At 39.5% G+C, this 22,931-nt stretch overlaps 2 protein-coding genes across 2 annotated transcripts; both read left to right on the top strand.

The window, feature by feature from the left end:
- The first annotated feature begins 268 nt into the window (after positions 1-268).
- LOC139736920 (uncharacterized) lies at positions 269-12,897 on the top strand. Its single transcript, XM_071647594.1, has 15 exons — positions 269-331; positions 2,374-3,191; positions 3,540-3,619; positions 4,343-4,473; positions 5,212-5,437; positions 5,791-5,858; positions 6,784-6,868; positions 7,253-7,396; positions 8,339-8,398; positions 9,049-9,312; positions 10,239-10,503; positions 10,803-11,090; positions 11,546-11,738; positions 12,096-12,243; positions 12,887-12,897. The coding sequence occupies exons 2-15, from the start codon at positions 2,413-2,415 to the stop codon at positions 12,895-12,897; spliced, it is 2,742 nt and encodes a 913-aa protein (XP_071503695.1). The 5' UTR covers positions 269-331; positions 2,374-2,412.
- LOC139736919 (uncharacterized) lies at positions 11,698-16,261 on the top strand. Its single transcript, XM_071647593.1, has 3 exons — positions 11,698-11,738; positions 12,096-12,243; positions 13,961-16,261. Exon 3 carries the CDS (start codon positions 13,961-13,963, stop codon positions 16,259-16,261), a length of 2,301 nt encoding a protein of 766 aa, XP_071503694.1. The 5' UTR covers positions 11,698-11,738; positions 12,096-12,243.
- Positions 16,262-22,931: the final 6,670 nt, after the last annotated feature.

Raw genomic sequence — 22,931 nt, 5'->3', positions numbered from 1 at the left:
GTTTAGAGAGTTGTGCGAGGACAGCGAAAAATGGGCGGTCTTGTGTGTACCCGCATCAGCCGCGCCAAAATTGAACTGAAAAACGTACGCCCGTGGTTTCTGTGCTGATATGCCTGGTCGATTGTGCGCGAAGCGAACTCCCAATCTTGTATCGTATGCCGTTTTCGTGTGTACGCATAGCAGAGAGCTAGAGGGCAGGGACGTATTACGTGTACGTGTGTACGTTTAGTGTGTGTGTGATTTTGTGCCATTGATCGCAAACGATCGGCTGACTGAGCTGTGTTAGCAGAACAGAGGCAGACGCCTGGCCTTGGGTGCCTTGGAAAAAATGGTAAGTTTTTCCTAAAAAGTCATTATTTGCAAATTCCTTAACAGTCAATGTATAATTTCATCATGATATCTCTTTTCACATGCAGACCCAGTTAAGAAAAAAAAATCTTTCGACTTGAAAACCTAGCCATTTTCCAGCGACACCCCAACGCACGATCAGCAGAGAACAGAGAACAGTCGGATTCGGAATATCGACTAGGATAGGCAACGTTGGATGTTGAATTGTATGCAAAATTTACAGCACTTGCTAACTTATTCATCTAGTTTTACAAAAATGCTTCATTACGCTATTTTCCCTCTCAGTGTTGACGACATGACAGTGACATATATGAGTCACAAAAGATATAGATTGTCTAACTCTAATTTGTGATCTGCACTAGCACAGTAACTAAAGTTGTAACGTTAGACCCACTTGTCGACGTATTACATCGTGCACTGCACTGCGCCTCGGCCGTCGACGAAACGCGACGACCAACAGTTTGATATTCGTACTGCCATGTAATGTAATATTTTCCTGTCGAAATTCAGCTGCTCGTAAGAGTGCACGAAATAAATAAATTCTGATACAATGAAATTTGGACACAGATTGATTGTACAGGCATGATGCCTTTCATGATTTGGACAGGCTCTTTCTTATTTGTGGGCGTTATATCGCGGATCGCCAACGGACTACACAGGGAAGGCGGGCGCGCGTTTTTCGGCTTGTTTGGTTCTTTGCGCGCCCTGCCTATACCACTTTTATGGTGCTGCTGGTTCATCAACACAGCTCTACTATAATGGCGACCGGATGTGGGGCATGGCTTTATTAAGCAAAGATCAATCGTGATCGCAGCCATTTGTGTTGAAATTTGAATGGTCAGACTAACTTGTGCTTTGATGGAACCATTGCCTGACCAATATACAGCTACAAGAGTTCAAAACTATTTACCCAAAGAATAAAAGAAGAAGCATCTTTCAGTCTTACTAAAGTTCAGGAGCTAAAATTTAGATGCTAATGCCAATGCAATGGCATGCAGTAGATTATGTCCCTGTAGGGCCTATTGTAATTTTTCTATCACAAAACAAAACATCACCCATTCACTAGATCTAGTCTAGTCAGATAATACCACTACTACAAGGTTGTTTCTCGCTCAGGAATTCAGTTTCTTTACAGTACTTCACGTCTTCACCCATTACGACATATTGACCTGTCCAACCTCCCTTGATACACGATGGCGGTGTTTTATTTTTGTTTTTGCTTTAATTTTTCTTTTGTTTGGTTTTTCATCTTGAGAATTTAAAATCTACAGGGCAGTCAAAAGGTTTTGAAAGCATGTTTGTGACCTTCAAATTCATGAAATTCTTCCGTCGATGTAGGGCAATTTGTCAATCAGTTGCAATGTTTGTGACCATTCTGATTTTAGCATGTTTCCACATCCACAAGAAATTTAAGGCAAACACTGACTGAATTGCAAACAATTGCAGGACATGCCTCTGGCTTCTCCCCAGCCCCCCCCCCCCCCCCCCCAAAAAAAAAAAAAACTTATTAAAATACAAAAATATATAAAGAGGAAAGATATATGATCTTGTGTATTTATTTGGCAGATAAATGATGAAGGGACAAACTCAACATGTGTGAATGGTGTATTAATAACCTGCCCACTGTACTTGTATTGTGAATAAACTTGAAATCTTAAGAAAAATACAATGTACAATTTGTAAGTGTAGAATTAATCAGAAATAAACAATTTCAGTCAAAGTTTGAAATCAGTATACTGTAGATAAAATAAGGATATCAACTGAGGTAATCATGGGCTTGTTATGTCAGCAGTGTCCACCCAATTGGATAAGCAGGGCAAAAATGTTTCAGACTGGTCAAACTTGATTCTACAACCAAAATATCTATTTAGGGAGAAATTCAAGGAATGTCTACTCACATTGTAGGCTACAAGCCCTTGGACTTTTATACCTACATAATAAATGTACCGGTATGTCATTATAGTCACATTACATTGTTTTGCACCTGTACCAGTACCTTTGCTTCTTATTTTATTTCTCCATCAGATGCATTTTCTGACTTTGTTTGACTGACCAGTATTCAACATGGCTGAGTTAGCATCCAGCATGTCTGGATTCCTGCTACCAAATAACTTCCAGCCACTGGATCCAGACAGTGACAATGAGAGTGAATCCAGCGAGTACGGCAGTGGAGTCAAGATACCGTTCTCAGGATCCCAAGGGTCATCCAGCAGCAATCATACTGTGGACATTATGACCTGCAGCCCAAAGGTCAAAGATGAGACTGTGCCCTCAGAGAGAGTGGGCAAGATAGATTATAGCTGGAACCAAGACTCTAGGAATTCAACAAGTGATTCCTGCTACACGCCAAACACATCAGTATTCACAAGTGACCTGGGCTCAAGTGGGGGCTTCTCATCAGTGGATTTGAGTTTAGATTCATCAGACACTCTGGGCCAGAGCTCAAACTGTGACAACTCATTTAGAACTCCATGCAGCAGTGGTCAACACTTTGATGAGTCCTGCAAACGAGCCCTGCAGCCCATCACGCCAACGAAGCCGACTGATGGCGATTTCCAGAACGGTCCGCTCACACCAACAGCAAACCTGAAGATGCTGCTGAGCGCAGCATCGCCAGAGATTCGGAACATGGAGAACAAAAAGAAAAAAGCCCGCCTCTTTGAAGGGTTGGTAGAAGTGGCCTCGCAAGGAGCAATACCGCCGAGCATTGGTAGTGATGCATCAACAGGGGAAAACTTGACTCAGCTAGGGTTGCTGAATTCATCACAGGAAGAAAGTGGAGTAGATGATTCAGAGAAGGCGAACAACAGAAAATCTAAGTCACTTGGACTGCTCTGCCAAAAGTAAGAGAGATGCTTAATTTCAATATTTATGAATTTTATCATGTCTGTATGTGCACTGTTCTTACAATGTATGTGCTCTAATGTGGATGTAGCTCAAAGAAAATGCTGAATAGCTTATGGGTAGATGATGTAAATTCAAACAAAGACCACATTCGCTTTGTGTCTGTTTTGAGTTCTTGTGTGTAATCCAGTTGTTGATAGCTTACGGTAAAATGAAATATATAACCGTTGTCACCTCGAAAAAAGGTAGATAGAGTTCCTGTTGCTTAAATCCAGTTGCAGAATCAAAGTGATATTACACTCTGTACAGATGTACACTGTGTATTGGTGCTGTTTGCTTTCTTCCAGATTCCTGACAAAATATCCAGATTATCCAGAGGATGGAAAGGCCATGGACATTTCTCTGGATCAAATCTCAAAAGATCTGAGTAAGTGGTCTAAAAGGTACACCATCATGTCATAATATGAGAGTCAACATTGTCATGGGCTTTCCTCATCCAGGGGCATAGTTGGACAGTGCTGATGGCAAAAGGAGAGAAAATCAGAAAAAAACCCCCAACTTTTTGCTATTTTGAAATTTGAATGGCATATCAAATCTCACTGATGGGACAAAATTGTAATGAAATTTTTCTGTGTGAAAAAAAGTGATGTTCTCATTGTCTAAACAGGAACCAGTTGTGCTCCATACCTCATTTTTTATTCTTTTTAAGTTAAAAAAAAAAAATCATTTAGGACATGATGCCGCACGTTGCACAATAAAGACAGCATCTCAACAATTTTAATTGAAGTATTGGTTTGCCATGAAATGTTATTCTTTAAATACTCATATGTATATATATTTTTGTTAAAAGCCTGGAATTCTCTAGCAGTTGCATCGACAAATAAGTCAATCCTTGTTGAATCATCACATGAATGTTGAGAGTAATGTCTCACTGTAGGGTAAGCCCTATGAATGGGCATTAGCTTGCTAAGAGTATGGAATACAGTTGTTGTTGCTCAAATGGCTATGCAGGCATGTGGGAGAAATCTAGTTTATGTGCTGATATGCTTTGTATACTTACTTTGTATTGGATGGTATTCATTTCCAACATGGATCAGGATTTTGACCTTGTAAAATACAATGCACTTTGCCTGTTCCTTTCTTTCTTTAGATGTCGAGAGGAGGAGAATCTATGACATTGTCAATGTCCTCGAGAGTGTGGAGATGGTCAGTAGGAGAGCTAAGAACCGATACCTTTGGCACGGCAGGACGAGAATTCACAGCACGCTGGCCAAACTCAAGGTAGGGTGCCAGAATCTATTCATTGGCCCAAATTCACAAAGGTGGTACAATTGAAACCATGGTTTAAACCACGGACAATTTGTATGGAGCGCCAAATGTCACATGGCCTATTTCATTACAAAATAAGTCATTTCGCCAACGAAATGACAACGAAATGACCATTTCGTTGACAAAATTTTCATTGTAGGCCATGCGACACTTGGCGCTCCATACAAATTGTCCATGGTTTAAACCATGGTTTCAATTGTACCACCATTGTGAATTCGGGCCATTGAGTTTAATTTTATTTTGTTACAATGTATCTTCTCAAATTTTGTCTTATTGCCGTATCATTCTGCGTTTGCTTGATTCTTTGAGGATCTTCAGTGTACCAATCCTTTGAAACTCAATAGTTTCCAACCTCATACAAGGGCAGGGTGTTATTTGTGTCCCATGCAAGCAGTCGTGTGGTTATAAGTGTCATTTTATTATTTCAGTCCCATTTAATTTCTCAAGACAGTGCAAAGAATAATTAAGGAAGTATCAGTTGACATATTCAATATAGGTTCACTTTGTCTAATGTGGTCAGACTATCAACAATGCGCAGTGTATCTCCCATGTATATGATTTTTTTTTATTATTATTATCGTTATGGTCAAGACAGTGAAGGTAAATATAATTAATGAGAAGCTATTGTTGACTCGTAGTTGGTTGGTTGAATGTAGTCATTATGTATCGACCATCTCCTTCAATGTCCAGTGTCTTGGTCAGCGGCAGAGGTTTGCAGAGCAGCTGGCTCACCTGCATCGTCTTGATGAAGGCTATTTGCTGTCCGACGAGAACGTGTCACCAACATTTAGTGACGATAGGATGTATCCTACCCTGGCAAAACTGCCGTTCCAGGATCTGAGCAACATCCAGGTGCCACTGAAGTCACCGACAGAGGCAGAGATGAGGAGAGACGGTCAAGAAAACTGGGAAGATGGTGAGTGGCAGCTATGTAGACTGTATTGATTGTGTGTAGTTTATCGAGTGAAGTTCAGATGAGAGAATAATGCAAGCTTCCCTTTTTTTGTGTGATGAAAAATATTAGCATCAATACCACACTCCTATTCATGACATGACTATTTCTTGGCACACAATTTCATGAGCTACTTTCTATAATTTTAGAAAAATGTGTTTCTACTAGTTCGAGAAAATAAAGGAGTGTAAATAACATACAGTACCATTTTATTTCATATTTCTCGGTTCGTTATTACATGAGTATACTTATGAATATATGTTCATTTTGCTCTCATTTGCTTCAAATCATATTTTCATCCATCATTTTGATACTAGATACAAAGAAAGACAAGACACTAGGAGTGATGAGCCAAAAGTTTATTATGCTGTTTCTTGTCTGCAAGGTAAGTAAATGCCTATCCTATCAAACATTTATATTGTACCGGTAATATCTTTCCCTCTGTATCCAGAACAATTGTCTGACTTTTTTTAGCTTTAAAGGGCAAGTTCACCTTCATATACATGTGGATTGAGTGAATGCAGCAATATTAGTAGAACACATCAGAGAAAGTTTGGGGAAAATCTGACAATCCGTTCAAAAGTTATGAATTTTTAAAGTATCTGTGCATCACTGCTGGAGGAGAAGACTACTACAGTGTATGATGTCACATGCGTACAACAATATAAGGAAAATAAAAAGAGAATTTCACAAAACTTGACTTTTTGAATAAAGTGCACACTTCTTCGACATGTTACTGACTTATGTTAGGGGTAATATTATTTCCCCTGACATCTGAAAGAGAGAAGTCGAGTGTTCTTTTATTATGTGAGAAAAGTGAGAATATCTTGAATTTTCTTTATACTTTCTTTATATAGTTGTACTCATATGACATCACAAGCTATAGTAGTCTTCTCATCCAGCCGTGACTGAGCAGAAACTTCAAAAATTCATAACTTTTAAACGGATTGTCCGATTTTCCTCAAACTCTCACTGATATGTTCTACTAATATTGCTGCATTCACTCAACCCACATGTCTATGAAGGTGAACTTGTCCTTTAACTTCATAAAAGGAAGCATTTGACTCCATCATGCTTGGAGCATAGATAAGTTGTGACAAGGCATGTTGCCAAAAGTCGTTAATAAAGATGAAGAGTCCATTTTATTGAATATCCATGATGACTATTGGAGGATTGGGTGTTAGATTGCCTATCCTCATTGATAACTAGTATTTTGTCCCATTGGATTTGATAATGAAAAGTATTCACTGTCTTCTGATGTTGTTTGCTGCAGTTTCAAATGTCTCAAACTGTTATTTTCTGTTTTGCAGGATCGTGTCATCTCCCTCGATGTTGCTGCCAGGATTCTGAAAGGAGACCAGAATTATCAAATGGGAGAAAGCGCCAAGTTCAAAAGTAAGGCCAAGAGTGGTAACATTGCAAGTGTGGTCTATTTAGATTACATGGATTGTAACTAAGCTCGATATATAATGCATTCTCAAATTTCCTGTTAATAAGATTTGCAAAATCCATTCCAAGTCCGTTCAGTTCATCATGTGCGGTGTGTACAGGCTGTCAAACAGGACCTCCAAGAATTCAACCGCAGAAGAAGTACTTGTAATGTAGGGGAAAAGATCAAACAGAAAGGTCTAGTACAGGCCTTTTTCTTTTCTTCCTTCTTTCTGTAAAGATAAGAAATATGAAATGGGCAGGTAGTAATTAATCATGTCTCTTGTTAGTCATCTATGATCTAGTTTGTAGCCTCACTGGTGTAATTCTAATTCTATTCTTCCCATACAGCTAAAGTCCGCCGTCTCTATGACATCGCCAACATCCTGACCAGCTTGAAGCTCATTGACAAAATCCACCTGTCGGAGGGGCGTGGCCGCAAACCTGCCTTCAGATGGATTGGGCCTGATCCTGATACCAGCCACGTAGATCTGAGTGAGTACCAATGTTACCGCAGAGAGTTCATGGATAAAGAATGAAATAAGTCGCATAATCAAGTGTGAAACAGTCTGTATGAAATTTCATGAGCCATTATGACTTCTATGAATTTACATTGATGAGTGACCCTTCCCACATTTTTAAACTCATCATCAACAATGAGCTTAACATAGTGGCAACATGTTTTGGCTTTCAAATAGTAAGTTTGTAAGGCAGATTTTAAAGATAAACAAGAAGGTAACCATAGACCTTTACCAAAATGGTATTTGACCTTACGAGTAAAGGAGAATGACCCCATGAAATAAGGCACCAAGCAACTGAGACCTTGAGGTATGCAAAAAATTTTTAAATGTTTTTCAAATCTGCATGACTTACTAACATTCAAACTGTCATATTGTTTATCATACTGAACTAGAGTCACTCTCAGATCCCCGCTTTGATATCACCAGTTTCTTTCCATGTAAATCTGCTTGAGGAAGACTGTCTCGAAATGCTACATAATGTGTGTTGTTTTCACACCAAGCAATTTTGTGAATGTCGGGTGTTTGAGGTTCTCTTGTCATAGAACCCTGAACTGGAGGAAGTAAGAATACCACAGTCCCTACAAGTTGATGACCAGGAAGATCAAATCTCATTTGCTCATATCTCAGTTTGACTAGACAAGTTAGAAAAGCACAATGGCATCACAAGTTGAAAATGGGGACTCTCTCAAGTTGGTACTGTCACTGAAAGTTAACTTATCCAGTACATGTTTACCTGCTCCATTTGTCATTGGAAATTTTGTATTTGATTTTCACTGCCAGTAGTCTGTCTCACTTGTATACTACTTTGAGAGACTTATATAGAAAAGTATCTGTGAAAACAGAAGAAAAAAGACTCAAAACAGCGCTTATTATCATGTTACATTTTCCTGTCTACACTCGTCAAACTTGCCCACAGGTGAACTTCCAAGCGGCAGCAAACCTACACAGAAACATTCCTACTTCCCTCTGCCACCAGGTCAGTTTGAAGCTTTTAATCATTTCCTTTCATATTCTGAGTCTAGGAAAGAGATACTTTCATGAGGATCTGATCATTTCATTGCTGCCAGCTTCACTAACTTGTAATTTAACATTTATTGATTTGTTTTTTCGTGATTTTAGAGTTCTCTCTTTTTATGGGATTATTGCTGATGCACAGGTCATTAAATCATGACCAATTTGAGTAAGCGTGTGAGATGAAAGAATAAAAAATAACTGCAGTCCGTTCAGTGATTCAATTTTTTGTTTCAAGTAAATTGCTGGTAAGAAATGATGCCTGGGAGAGAAAAGTGATACAAATCAGTCCTGACATATCAAATTTACAACAAAGTTTAGATGACGTAAGTGGTTGTGATAAGCCAGTATGACATGATTTATTGTAAAACTTCTGCATACATCTGCCGAAATCAAATCAGTTGAACAGATGACTGCTGTCATTAGTGCCTTGTTCATCACAAACCAATGACTTCAAGCCTGAAGTCTTTCTGATTCACGCATGCCTCTGTAAACAGTATTTAATGGTTTGATTGTTAGTGTGAGTATTGGTGCCTGTTTAATTCACTTCTTAATTTTACTCTTAAGAGTGTCATGTATATGATCCTAATTTCTGTTTACACATGATAATGACAGTGACAGCTGAGGCGTGGTCAAGTCATCCCACCCACAAACAGACTTCAGCCATGAAGAAGCTCCCACTCGGGAAGCTAGGGCCGGGGAAGTCCCGCCTCAACTGGAGCCGCAACGCCTCCTTCAGTGCCATCTGCGAGGTGGCCGAACAGGAGCGCCGCAAGTACTCCTCTGCCCCCAACAGCCCGGTCAAAGTGGAGAAGGAGGAAGAGGGACAGGAAGCTGGAGGGAGCAGTCCGTCTCTGGAAAACAGTGGCAAGAAGAAAGGTATATGTCTTCTATAGAGAGTCTGGTAGAGCTGGTAGTCAAAACTCTCAAGCATGAAAGAGAAGGACTTAAGGCCCCGTCACACTACAGCGAATGCCCAACGAATGCCCAACGTATGTCCAATAAATTTGAAAATGTGAAGATATATTAACATCCATTGGTAATACTAGAATAGTTCATAACATGCTTGGCGTTCTTTGTATTCATTAGCTATTCGTCGGGATTCGCAGAGATACGCTGGAGCAGATTTTATTTTTTAAACATGTCCAAAATCTCCAGCGTATCTCTGCGAATCCCTATGAATAGCTAATGAATTCAAAGAACGTCAGACATGCAAACTGTCTTCACATTCTCGAATTCGTTGGGCTTTCGCTTGGCATTCGTTGGGCATTCGCTGTAGTGTGACGGGGCCTTTAGTTCGGGTTAGAAAAAAGGAGGGTTGAACCATGATGCCTTGGATGCATTTTAAGGAAAGAGGATGAAATCCTTTTAGACAGACACAGTCATGCACAGAGGAGGGTACATCATACTTACCACCCCCCCCCCCCAAAGGAGGAAAAAAAAAATCTATGTAGTTAGCAAGTGTGACTGAAAAAATATCAGTTGTCTGTCATAGACCCTACAGTATTTTCCAAATATATCAACAACCAAGCCCTTTATGAGCAGAGCTATATTTGACTGATTGGTAGTCAGTCACAATGAAAGCAGAAAAAAAAAATGGAAGGGTTCAGGCATTTTGTTGTCAGATCTGAATGTTCTATTCAAGCTATTAGAATTTTGGGTTGGAACATAATATGTACTTGCTTGTCACTTGACCCGTATTGCAAAGCAAATATATGACAGCATGCAGGTCTGCATTTGCATTCATATGGAAGGTAGCTCCTTGGAGAATTGAAGTTGTGCAATGTGTTCCATTTCTTTGACAGAGCGAGCATTTCTCAAAGAGTTTGAGGCTCTGCGCAACAAGTACCCATCCTGTGTCTCCAGACTCTTCTCTGCCTGTGGCGGTGCCCCTGAGCAGCCCACTGCCAGCCCAACTTCCTCCCCCGTGGACCACCTGGTCCATCAGAGTCCCACAGACTGCCGCGTTCCCAGGCTAACCCACATGGAGGTGACAAGTCCCGGCACCCTGGGGGCCCAGACCAGCAGCGGAGGAGTGGGGAAGCCCCAAAAAGTTGTTTATGTGCAGAGGTGAGTTGATAGGCTTTGGAATTTAAAGTCTGAGGCAAAACATGAAGTAACACACTTGTAGGTACACGCACATTGATGTTTTCAGCTATTAGTTCATGTTGAATGTGCCATATGTATGTATGTGCATCTGTATCTATTTTGTGTGTACAAGTTGTATGTTTGTATGTTTTTGGATGTGTGTGTTTGTGTGTGTGTTTTTAAGATTCATATTCTGTAGTACATATGTATTGTTTGCTGTTTCACCTCAAAACATTTCTGGGATTTGGATTTGCTCCATTTTTTCCCCACCTTTCATGCAGATTTGTGCCCCTGCTAAATGCAAACACCATTGCAGCAGTGCAAGCCAGCACCGTGGCCCAGAGCACTAGTCAGACCACTGCCAGCAGCACCATTGTGGCAGGGCACCGGACCACCGTGGTGACGAACCCTGCCCTAGTCAGTTCACAGAGTCCAGTCATGCTACAGACTGCCCCTGGATCGGTCAACCACCTCCTGCCCTTCAGCAATGGCGGCTGGGTGCAGCTTCCACAGGCTAACGGAACAGTGCCCAGAAACATTGTTAATCTGCAGCATCACGGGAACTTAAGGTGCACCAGTGTTTCTTTATGAGACATTCTCTACCACAAAGTTGTTGTATCACATGCCAGTATGTATGGAATTTAGTTGATGAGCAGATATCGTGTCAAGAACTTATGTAATGATGAACCTCTATGCAAATCTAAAGAGAATTACAATTTTTATATACACTGTATCATGCTAATCAGGGATTTGGTTAGACCCCAGCTTCACTTGTTTCTATTATCAGTGACTTCAGCTCGAATCCGGCCTCCATGCCTTTACGTGGGTGTTTTTGTGTAAGCATGAACCTGTGACGATGTGGCTTTTTAGACTCCACCCACTGACTATCCCAAATATCCTAACCCCAGTTTTGAAGTACAAGTGTATGTGCAGGTAATGCACATTTGTAATAATTTTCTACCTGATTCATGTTGCATGTAAGTGCTATCTATCTCACTGATATTGTATGTATTCTCTAACACAGCTCAGCTGTGAAGTCCGTTGAGATGAATGGTCAAGTGGCCGTGACCACATCGCCCCCACTGACCACCAGTCCTGGAGTGACCATCGTCCGTCGCAGCAAGCGGCAGGTCAAGCTGACCCTGGACAACGAGTTTGAGTACCAGCCATTGGTGAAGAAGCTGAAAGTGGAAGAAACTGACACATCCAACTCTCAGGTAAATCTGTGGCTGTCGAGAGGAGAGACTTATGCCATTCATTGAGTTTGCTTAAGTCTGAAAGCTTGATAGGTTTCAAACTGAACAGCCATCCTGCTAGAGGGTGAAACCAATTTTATAAGAATCTTCCATACTCATAAACGAGAGAAGCAATATAGAGACTGTGAGACACCTAGATAAATGCCACTTTGTTTTAATAGCAAAAATATTTATATTTGCTTGGAGAAATGTAAAAGGACACTTTTCAGTGTCATCTCATAGCTTGAAGAGAAGATGGGTACAGGTTATAAATGTTGTCTGCCAATTTATGCCTTACAGTAAATTTATAACCTGAACTGTCTTTCGGCTGTCCCCCAGACTGCTGATGGAGAACCATGCAACGAAGAGCCCATCAGGAAACCAACAGTGGTTGTAACCCACCAAGTGGCCCTTTCTTCTGCTTCGGCTCCCCCACCACACCCCAAACCAGACACCCAGCACACAGCACTCCCCACCTCAGCTACAGGTCAGTACCATCACCTCCCAAATTGTGTTGCCACTACATGGACAGTGAGGGCAATTAAAATATTTACCTTCACACCTTCTGTAGTTAGTTTTACTGTATTTACTACTTCCAGTCTAGCTGCAGATTTTCTTAAATGATGGCACTTTATTCTGTTTATGCCAGAGATCTATGAATTTGTTTGAAATGCACTCTTTACCACCTGTGTGAAATCAAGTTGTGGTAACAGGAAACCCTATTATAACAATGTTGACATATATGAAATGATGCACCAACATTAGAGTTAGTGTATGGCAAAGTTGTTTCTCTAGTGCCTCAACCAATTAGTCCAAGAAGCGCCACCTTGCAGTACATCTCTCCTTGAGGTGTGTTATATGTGTGTGTGTTTTTGTAAATTGCTGTATTTTTACATATAACCCAAATGTAATTCAAAAAGGTTAGTGTGTTCACTGTACATGTTTATATCTGTGTTTGTCACTTTTTTGCTTACCATGTTTTCTTGATGACATGTGGCTAAGTGAAGTGTATCAATTTTCTTCCAAAGCAGGATTTAGGGACACATCTCATAAACAGGTATAAAGCCAAAGTAAATTTGTGTTTGGATTTGACTAAATTCTTTTCAGTTTAATTTCTTTTACCTGCATAGTTGTGTCTTGAGTTCTTCTCTTTTCAAAAAGTAGGAGATTTCCATGTGAATATTCAAGTAGTTACATCCAAGTGTTCTTATGTTGCCAATACTTTTACATGAGGTGTGTAGAATGCAAACAGCTCCTGCCACTGACAGAATGAATTCTCCCATTGAAGTTTGAATTTCTGCCAACACCAGCACAAGGAAGTACAAGTTACATTTGCTGGAGTTGCTAATTTTTACCATCCATTTACTGTTAAAGTTTAAGATTCTCACAACATAACAGCTGACATGTGAAGCCAGCAAGAAATATTTAGCATGACAAAGATAATGCAAGTGAAACAAAACAAAAATTGAAAAACACAAAACTGCCCAAAGAGCAGAACACCAAAAAATTTCAGGAGTATTTCAGTTTGGTGGCATCACATGAAAATGAGTTGTGAACCTCCATTAGCCTTAATGTAGATTTGTAACTTCTTCTATGGCCAATTCATAGTTGTGCACATTGTTCTAGTTGGCAAATATGACAGACCATTGTTATTATGTTAGTGTTTGAATGGACTAGGAAATAATACTTGTTTTGACCAACATGTTAATTTGCTGCATTTTATATGTTTCATTATATCTTTGATTTGGTTTTGACTAGTTCAATGATTTTACTTTTGTATTGTTTTGTTTTGTTTTTCTTTTCTAATTTGGAAAGTGTGTTATCATTCCATGTTAATTCTGTTTCATTTCAAGATCATATCTTTCCTCATTTTGGACCAAATTGACTAGTTGGTTGTTTGGTATGTTAAAAATAGAAATCTTCATCTTTTAGAATTCCTTAAACGACATTGAAATGATTGTGCATGGATATTCAGACTTGTCTTTTTACAAATTTCAAAATGCCTAGATTCTTATGAAAATGTTACCCACTGATCTTTAACTGGACGAGCTATGATTATAAGATCTATAAGTCACAGATAAAAGTAATTGAAGTTGCCTTCCTTTCAGGCCCTTCAAAGTGCCTTGGAAGTGAAAATTCCTACCCATAAAAGTTTGAGCCTGTCATATTAATCATTAATCATCTTCCTCTTTATCTTACATCAGATGGAAACACCGGTAGTCAGGAATGAAGCCAAACACCGAACAGAAGCCCTCAGACATGTAAAGCGTCGCCTCACCATTGACTTGGAGAGCGTACCAGCTGTACACGATGCTCTGATGCCCAAGAAACCATCCAACAAAAAGAAAGAGAACTCCAGGGGCAAAATGCCCAGGTGTCGGTCCCTCCCAGAGTTCAGTGGTAAGAAAAATTTTATCCCGTTAGAGTCTGGAAAGGCACCTGAGACCATGAAAATATCCAGTCAGCTGTGTGAAATCGCATCAAAATATTTGACTGAAGCTGAAGAAAGCAATGCATTGTCTGTTGCGAAAGAGCATAACTACAGCTACCAGAGAGTGAAGATGACTTTTGGTGGCAAATTAGGTAGCCTTGAGAAAAGCTGTGAGAGTCCTCCTGTACTAAGGAGAGGAGAGGGTACCACCAACACAGCTGGAGCAACAGAGTCAAGTGAAGAGAACAAACCATGTTTTTTGGAAAAACATGCCGTTGATCAGAGCATGGCCCAAGGAGCACATGTGAAAAATGTCCAAACAGGTAAACGACCTGCATATCACAAGGCGGAGCAAAATGGCCAGGAATCGAGCAAGAGTACAGAGTTGGAAGAGTATTGGTTGTCTGCGAGCTATCCCCCTCCTTCCCTGTCGGCTTTTCCAACCTTACTTCAAGGTCGAAGCAGCGTGAGCACTCCTCACCTCTTGCCGAGCAGGTCCAGCTCTATAGGCAGCATCGGGGAACTTGATCGGTGGCTGTTTCCTGGTGATACTGAGTCACCCAGCCTCGCTGCTGACCACGTTATCAAGACAGTGGCTACACCAAAGGGTCTGTCACCCGATGAAGTGACTCCACCTATCATATCGTCTTGCTCTTCTCCCCCTAAGCTCACCACTCAGGCTAGCCCAGCTTGCCAGGCAGTGGTATCCCCCCAGCCTCTCCTCCCTCATTCAGCTCAGCGGCTGTATGAATCCAGAATGATGAACCTTTCAGATGGCAGCCCCGCATTCGTCCAGGAACCTCTGCTAACCAGCACACCCAAATATCCCAAGTCTCAGAGACCTCCCACTGGTATTGCTGAGAGCCTTCCCAATTCCTCTGAATGCCAATCTGCTGACAACTCTATGCCAGTCACCCCTCTGGAGTCTATCAGTGAGGATCTTGGTAAGATAAAGCCCATCGATGAAGGTCCCGAGCAGCAACGTCATGTTGAAACTTCAGTAAAACTAAATGCAAACAGAGAGCAGCAATCGCCAGCATCCACAGAAATGTATGATCTATCCCCAAGACCACTATCAAACCCTTTGATCATCGATGAAGACTTCAGGTCTCCAATCTCGCCTCTTCCAGCAGAGCAGAAGGCGATGCCATGTAAGGACACCTGTGCGCCCAGTCAGACCTGTGGCTTCCAGGAACACTCCTCACTTGGACAACATCCGCCCAACCAGACCTGTAGCTTCCAGGAACACTCCTCACTTGGACAACATCCGCCCAACCCAACTTGTGGCTTCCAGGAACACTCCTCGCTTGGACAACATCAGACTAACATTGATGGAAGGCCAAGACATGTCGTCCAAGACGGGTTACAGTCTGTCCAAAGGTTTCCCGACTGCATCCCAGTGTTCCAACTAGTCACCAGAGGAAATGTGAAATCTCGGCCTGTGGACAGGATAGAGAGGCATGCTCTCCCACAGAGTAAGAACATCCTTCCTCTGCTTCCCTTGGCATTTAACTTTCCGGGTCAGGTCATGCAGCGACTTAGAAGTGAGTGCATCCAGATAACTGCAAACGTCACGAATGTGTCAGCAAGCCCGATGTATGACTCGCAGGTTGCCTCCGCCAACGCAGCCAAGCACTGTCATGCTCAACCCATGCGGTACTTGCGGCCAGCCACATTTGCGAATCTTCAAAGTCAGATGGCAAGTTCAACACAGGCACAGCAGACGATTATGTCAAAGGGTTTCCAGGCTTGTGGGTCTGGCTCTGGACAGGGGGTGCATTTTTACCCCTCTAACAGGGTTTCGGGAGACCCCGCTCCTGTCACTAGTGCTCCTCTCCAGTCCTGCCCAATGCTCACTCCAGTCACCAGCCGAAGGACAGCCCCTTCTAGCGTGGCGCACCTCCAGACATCTGTTGCTCTCCCTCCCAGCAGATTGCCCCCCAAGGAGTCCTCCGTTGCCATAGATACCATGCTCTTGCAAACAGCCAAACGAGGGTGTGCTTTCATCCCCATCATACAAACTCTCCTACCAAGTCCATCCACTTCCTCCTGTTTGGCCACCAAGTATGTGTAAACAGGATCAACCCCCAATACTTTGGTCAGCTTTTATTCTGGAATGATTCCTACACTATGCTATATCTATTTTATTTGTCAGTAGTATACAGTCGTAACCTGTTCATGGTATTATCCTCATTTATTCCTTAATGTATTTCTTTTCGGAAGCTATGATTTTAAAAGACCTTTTTTTGACACATAGTTTTATGCAATTTGATTATCAGGGCTATTCTGTTGTATTTTCCTGACCAATATTATTTGCCATTGTTTTACCCACAAGTATTTTATGTGTGAATATGCATGATTAGAGAAAAGTGTGACATGTATCTTTGTTACTGAAAAAAAGTATAGCCAGAGATAGGAATGGCATTATGCTCTTGCCATTTATATCTGCATGTTATATACCTGGACATAGTGCTCATATTTTGTGTTGGCATTTTGCTGGCATATTTAAATTTGTGAAGAAAAAAAAAAGGTCTCTTGAAGCTGTAGGAAGTTATGGAATCCTGTTATATAACTAGCACTAAACTTGGAAGATTTTTTTTTTCTTCAGGTATGAAGTATTGCAATTGTTATTGTTAAAAAGTAGGATTCCCAGGGGCCATTTGAATATATGGAATGCACAGAATACCCCTACACTTTACATTATGTGTGGGTTACCACTGAATGCACAATTTTTGCATTATATAGATTTAAACATAGAGTAAGACTAAACATATTACACCTTTGTAGTACAGTTTGTTAGATCTGGGCAGGAGGTTGTCTACAACTGATGACTCAACACATACACAAAATAACTTGAATTGAATCTATGATGAAATGCAAGATTTGATTGAATTAGGATTTCTACTCCAAAGGCGAGGTCCTCTGCAGAAACTCGATACAGATGCTGTAACAAGTAACACAGATAACTGTACACTTACATGTCCATGGGCAATGTTTTTTTAAAATCTTATCAGTCTTAAATATGCTTTAGAAGTTTTTCTATCTATTAACAGTCACTTTATATCATTATACTCTTAGAAAGTCTACAAATAGTTAGGAAGTGTCTGTATGTGCTCATAAATATGTGATTTGCAGTCAATATAATAAATGTTCCCTCAAGGTTTCTCAACCTGCAATTTACACCTCCAATGAAAGAATATATGACTATGTTTTCTCTAAGAAATGAATTCCAGATGTAGAATTTACTTTGTACATCTCTCACTCATGAAGATGTCAATCACTGTAGGTGTTTATTTGATTTCACTGGTTTTTGGCATCTGTTTGAAATGTGTGGTAGTCAAAACTAAGCAGAGTGATTGTTTACTTCATGCTCTTTTATAATACCTCAGTGTTTACGATGTGCATTACCAGACAGGACTGCCTTGTATGTATGTATTATCACGGAGTGATTGTAGACAAATTGTGAAACGTATACCATGCAGTCTTTGGTGAAAGGGTGTGTCACCGGACGCCTAAAACTCAGCAAGTTTTCAGTGAACTTCAAGTGCGGTTCAGCAAGCTTAATTTGAATTTGTACTATGTACAGCTTGGATCATTGTGTTCTGTTCATCATTAGGTAACTAAAAATCATCCAACTTATATGTTCACAATTATCATTCATCTCTGGAGCTGGATACTAGTAATGACAGCATTCTAAATATCTGAAAGAATATCTGAAATGGCACATAAAATCATTCAATTATATTTCCATGTGTTTAACTTGATACTGACTATTCTTGATGTCTTCAAAAGTCAGTTGTGTAAACTAGTCGAAAGTGCATGTGTGTGATCATTTGTATCTGCTGTACATAATTGCAAGCCGACTGATTGGGAGTAATGTGTACATTATACAGTATTTTTAGTTGGTACGCTAAATCAATGATGAGCATCTGTATTATGAGAGTCACACAGCAAACATACTCTCTTTTGAAAGAGAGTTCATTAATTCACATTAATTACTCACCGGTAACATTCAAATTTTAATCATTCCCATGTGGCCAAAATTGTTCATCACAACCAGAAAGCTTGCCCAAGACTTTTGCCAGGCTTTTCTGACATAGCAACAACTAATTAATGCATGCAAACTACCTTGCCAGTATTGAAATTCACCGAGTGTGTGAGGGTGGATGAATTGGCTTGTTGCCAGGACCTTGGAGAGAGAAAATATCGTAACTTTGAATATACTAGTTCAGTACAAAGGGAGTGATGGGGGAATAGGAAATTTATCTTGTAATACAGTGGACCTTCATTGTAAAAATCTCAATGGGATGTGTTACTAGTAAAATTACTTTGTCAAAGCAAAATTTTGTTTTACCAGGGCCTGAAAACAGAATGATACGACCTACATAAATACTATTATATAAATATCTCTTTGCAAAAATTCCCTCAGGACCAGTAAAACCATTTTGTCATGTCAAAATTTTGTTACAAAAGGGTATAAAAAGAAAAACAATGATACAGAGAAACTGATTTTTTTTTTTTTTTTTTTGGGGGGGGGGGGGAGAAAAATTACATTGTTTTGGCAAGAGCTTGTTATATTTGTGTTTTTGATAAGAAGAGTCCATTGCATGTGTAGGTTTACCTCTGAGCAGGTCAGAGGGAAGTATTAAGTCAATCCTAACATGGGTGCCAAATTATTATGAGAGAAATGCATGTAATGTAAATTGTATGTATTCTCACCCTGGTCCTGACATGGACAGTGAGTGTTGTGAACGAGTGTAGACATGAGGCATTCTCTTTTTCCCCCCATCAAAGAACCCGTAAAGACGTGCATTTTGTAAACGGAGCACAGTAAAAATCAGATGATGTCCAGTCTAGTAGAAAAGACAAAATATACAGTAACTGTGGTCCAATTATTACCAGTATACATATTCTTGTGGGCAATTCCGCGGTTAGTAACGTTACATTTGAACAAATTTAGATATTTGTTTTTACTACTAAATTACCATTTATTCATTTCAAGCCAAATTTTTTCAAAAACATGTTCATCATTCCCAGGTGTATGATACAGAAAAGAATGAATACAATCCAAGAAATAATAGCATTGCTATGGCAACTTAAAGGGCTGGTTAGTAACGTTACGAAAAAAGGACATGACAAAAAAATCAAAGTCTTGTAACAAAAAGGGTGCAAAAATTCAAGTTACTTCAAACAAAGTGTTGCATTAATTTCAATTATTGCATCATGACAAATGTTCACACAATGCTTTTTAGCAGTTCGACCAATAATTTCTTAGCTAGACCCCCAAAAGCATGGTTAGTAACGTTACGGTTAGTAACGTTACATTTGTCTGGAGTAATTCCGCAGGTCATTTCACCCTTTTGTAATTGACAAAATGTCACATGACTTCTAGAGTATATAAATGTATTTATCTTTTACCCTTTAGCAAAACTTTTAGGAAAAAATTTCAAAGGAACCCACTGTAATTTGCATTTAAGTGAATTTCAGCATCCCCAGTCCCACATGTACATTTTAAATGATGGTTTTAGATCTCACGAAATCAATAAATACGAAAGATAAAATCTACTGAATTTGAAAGACCTTAATGATTGGTGAACATCCATGGCATTAGTTGATACCTAGATTAAAGAGTAAGATAAAGAGGCACATTTCTTTTATCCATGTCATGTCCACCTAACTGCAGAATTGCCCTTAAGCATAATTTTACATGTATAATCTGGGCACACTGCATAAGTTTTTGTGTGCACATTAAGAAAAACAAAACTATGAGAAGACAGAGGAATAACTATTTTGCATTTATATGTCATTTTGTTGCCCCCTTTAGGCCAACAACTTGACAAAATTTCTGAAATGTGGCGAGTATTAGTAGCCCCAGGCCATTTTGCCACCACAAACTTATAGACAATGCTGTATCCAGAGGCAAGTCATACTAATGTGTACTTTTAGGACATGATTTGTTTCGACCATGCAGACCTGCTTAATTTGTGCATTAAACAGTACGTGTACTTATGTTTTCAACCATTTCCATAAACAAATCAGACATCTTGTGTTAGCAGGGTGTTCCCCATGTATGTAGGCAATCCATCATTTTTATTCAGATTTTTTTTTTTTTGAGGGGATGGATCTTTTTAAGAAGTGCTGTGTGATAAGTTTTTACTCTTACATTTTCTTACCAAAAGTACTGCACTGTGGAGATTTGCTTTAACTTTTGTAAGTCCTGTTTTTATCCTATTAACATTCAACATTTTGTATTTTAGGTTGACATTCTTTTTAAAATGCATGATTTAGCTTTGTTCTGAGTGTAAATACAAAATGTATAACAAGAGTTATTCTATGTCTTAGTTTCATGCACAAATGAAGTACAGGTACTACAATTAGGCTAGTACTGGTTTTTTCTGGTAAAACAGATGTATTTGTAATTATATTTTCTCAAGCATTAGGAATTGCTTTTTCTGATTCAATGGCGATGTACATTGATAATAATTATTGCAGTTGTGTGCCCAATTTCTGTACATATATGTAACCCATGTGCATATTGACATACAAACTGTGAATATTGTATTAAAGTGGGGTTTTTTGCCACAACATGGTCCATGAGTCCTGCACAACATCATGTATTTACTGAGATTTGTAGCTCAAACGATGAGTGGAATGCAAGTACAGGTAACGTGGGAATCTAGTTGTAATGAGTTAAGATACAAGGAGTATCTGCCTTTAAACGAGGTACGTACAATGTCGGGGTACCAACCAGTCTGTATGTTTTAACCTATGGGAATTTGTCGAAGTTCCTTTTATTGCAAGATGAACATCAAACAAAGGGAAGTAAAACAAAAACAAATTTGTGCAGATATAACTGGCAAACTTTTGGTCCTGAAGCAAAATAACAGGCAAATCAGTATGCTGTATTAAAACAGCAAACTTGTTTTGAATGCCTAAAGCCAATTTCTACACTTGTCTGCATTGTAAAGTCTGCATACATGCCATAAGTGACCATCCCCAGTGATGAACACCACATACATATGTGCTCTGTATTTTCTGAGCTCCACTTGGCTTTGTGGATTAGAATGAAATGAAAAGCAGGTCTCGTCTGCCACATTATCATTGCCATAACAATTTAAAACATTTTATACCATGCACTGAGAATAAGATTAATTTTTAATTTTTTTTTTTTAACATGAATATTCTAACCACTATCCCTGTAGCATATATTTCCCGTTTTCCTGTTTATGAACATTGCATCATACAATGTACAAAAGGCAATCCTATTATAGCCTCACATGTTCACACAGTGTACATTTGTGGGTGTGTTCTACATGTATATGAGTAGAGACTTTATAATGAGTTAAATTAGCTGGAATCGACGACCTAGTTATACATTAGCAGGATTCCCCTGTACATCATGTACATGCCGTGTTCTCATTTAGCTTCTGGCCCACTAGCTATGGACACATGCTGGGTCTTCTTCAAAAACAGAACAGGCTTTAAAGGTACTAGCCCACATTTGCAAACCCACGAAAATCAAAACTGCATAAAACAGGTCCAATATGACTTCAAGTACAAGTTATAACAGTAACATACCTCACCTGTTGCTCTTTGTCCATACCATTCGATAAAAGAGAGAAAATCATCGTTTTAAAATCAATTTTCAAACCGGGTCAACCCGACCCCAAATCGAATTACAAGCGCGGGCTAGCTACGTACATGTAACTTACACATGTATCGCGTGCATGTAGTACGTACGTGGACCGGAGCTAGCGAGCGTTATACGCATGCATACGGTGCATTTTCATTCATTTTTATGAAAGTAATGGACTAATTGGAACGACATTTTGCACAGGTGTTACTGCAATCATACCCAAACTCCATGCTAACTATGAGACCAATTGCTGCAGGTTTACAAATGTGTGCTAATACCTTTAATACAGAGTCAGGACTACATGTGCATGGAGAATTTATTCAATAGTAGTTTTCTAGTTTTAACACAGGTCATAATTTTGCCTGCTGTTAGTTTTCGGACCAAAATTTTTTCTTGTTATATCTGCACAAATTCTAATTTGTTTTTTGGGCCAACAATTTATGTCAATAAAAGAAACTTTGAATTCTCATAGGTTAACACTTAAATTTAGATGGGACCAGACAATATCACATTTTGCCTTGTTAAAAGCGAATTTTCCTGTATGTTTACTGCACCCTGCATTTTTTTGCATTGTGAAAGTAGCCTCTTTGTGTGTGTGTGTGTGTGTGTGTGTGTGTGCATAAAAAACCCACATTTACACATGTACTACGTGTTTATTCACTTAAAAGAATTTGACAGCATAAAAAATATATGTCAATGATGCAATTTCAATTGTCTTTTTTTCCCTCTCCGAATATGTTAATCATTGCCTTTGCAGATGGAAAAACAAATGACTCCCAAATAATCCTTTCCTTAAAAAGTTCATAACTTAAGCTTATTTATAAAACTGAAAAAAGAAGAGTGTGTCAGAAGGTTCCATGACATTTACTCCTGTGACAATTGCTCATGAAACATCTGCATGCTAAGCCAAACATAACATTCTACTCACAAATACAGTGCACTACCATCATAACGAACAGTTATAATGAAATTCCGTTTCAACAAAGTAAAAATTCAGGCTGTATCCACTGTATTTTTATTGTTTATTTGTTCTGTTATAACATAATTTCGATACAACGAAAGAAAATCGCTGGTCCCAAGGACTTCTTTATAACAGGAGTCCACTGTA

The sequence above is a fragment of the Diadema antillarum genome, unplaced genomic scaffold (genome assembly GCF_040938485.1).
Source record: "Diadema antillarum isolate AM-2024a unplaced genomic scaffold, OU_Dant_1.0 seq00000674_RagTag, whole genome shotgun sequence".
In the NCBI taxonomy this organism is placed as follows: Eukaryota; Metazoa; Echinodermata; class Echinoidea; order Diadematoida; family Diadematidae; genus Diadema; species Diadema antillarum.
This window is presented reverse-complemented; position numbering and strand designations above follow the sequence as displayed.

What these genes read in the sequence shown, in the direction of transcription:
- LOC139736920 (XM_071647594.1), top strand. Translation starts at nt 2,413, where the DNA reads ATGGCTGAGTTAGCATCCAGCATGTCTGGATTCCTGCTACCAAATAAC. An exon ending in GCACGCTGGCCAAACTCAAG is followed by an intron (nt 4,474 to 5,211) that starts GTAGGGTGCCAG and finishes TTCAATGTCCAG; the next exon opens with TGTCTTGGTCAGCGGCAGAG. An exon ending in TACCAGCCACGTAGATCTGA is followed by an intron (nt 7,397 to 8,338) that starts GTGAGTACCAAT and finishes ACTTGCCCACAG; the next exon opens with GTGAACTTCCAAGCGGCAGC.
- LOC139736919 (XM_071647593.1), top strand. Translation starts at nt 13,961, where the DNA reads ATGGAAACACCGGTAGTCAGGAATGAAGCCAAACACCGAACAGAAGCC.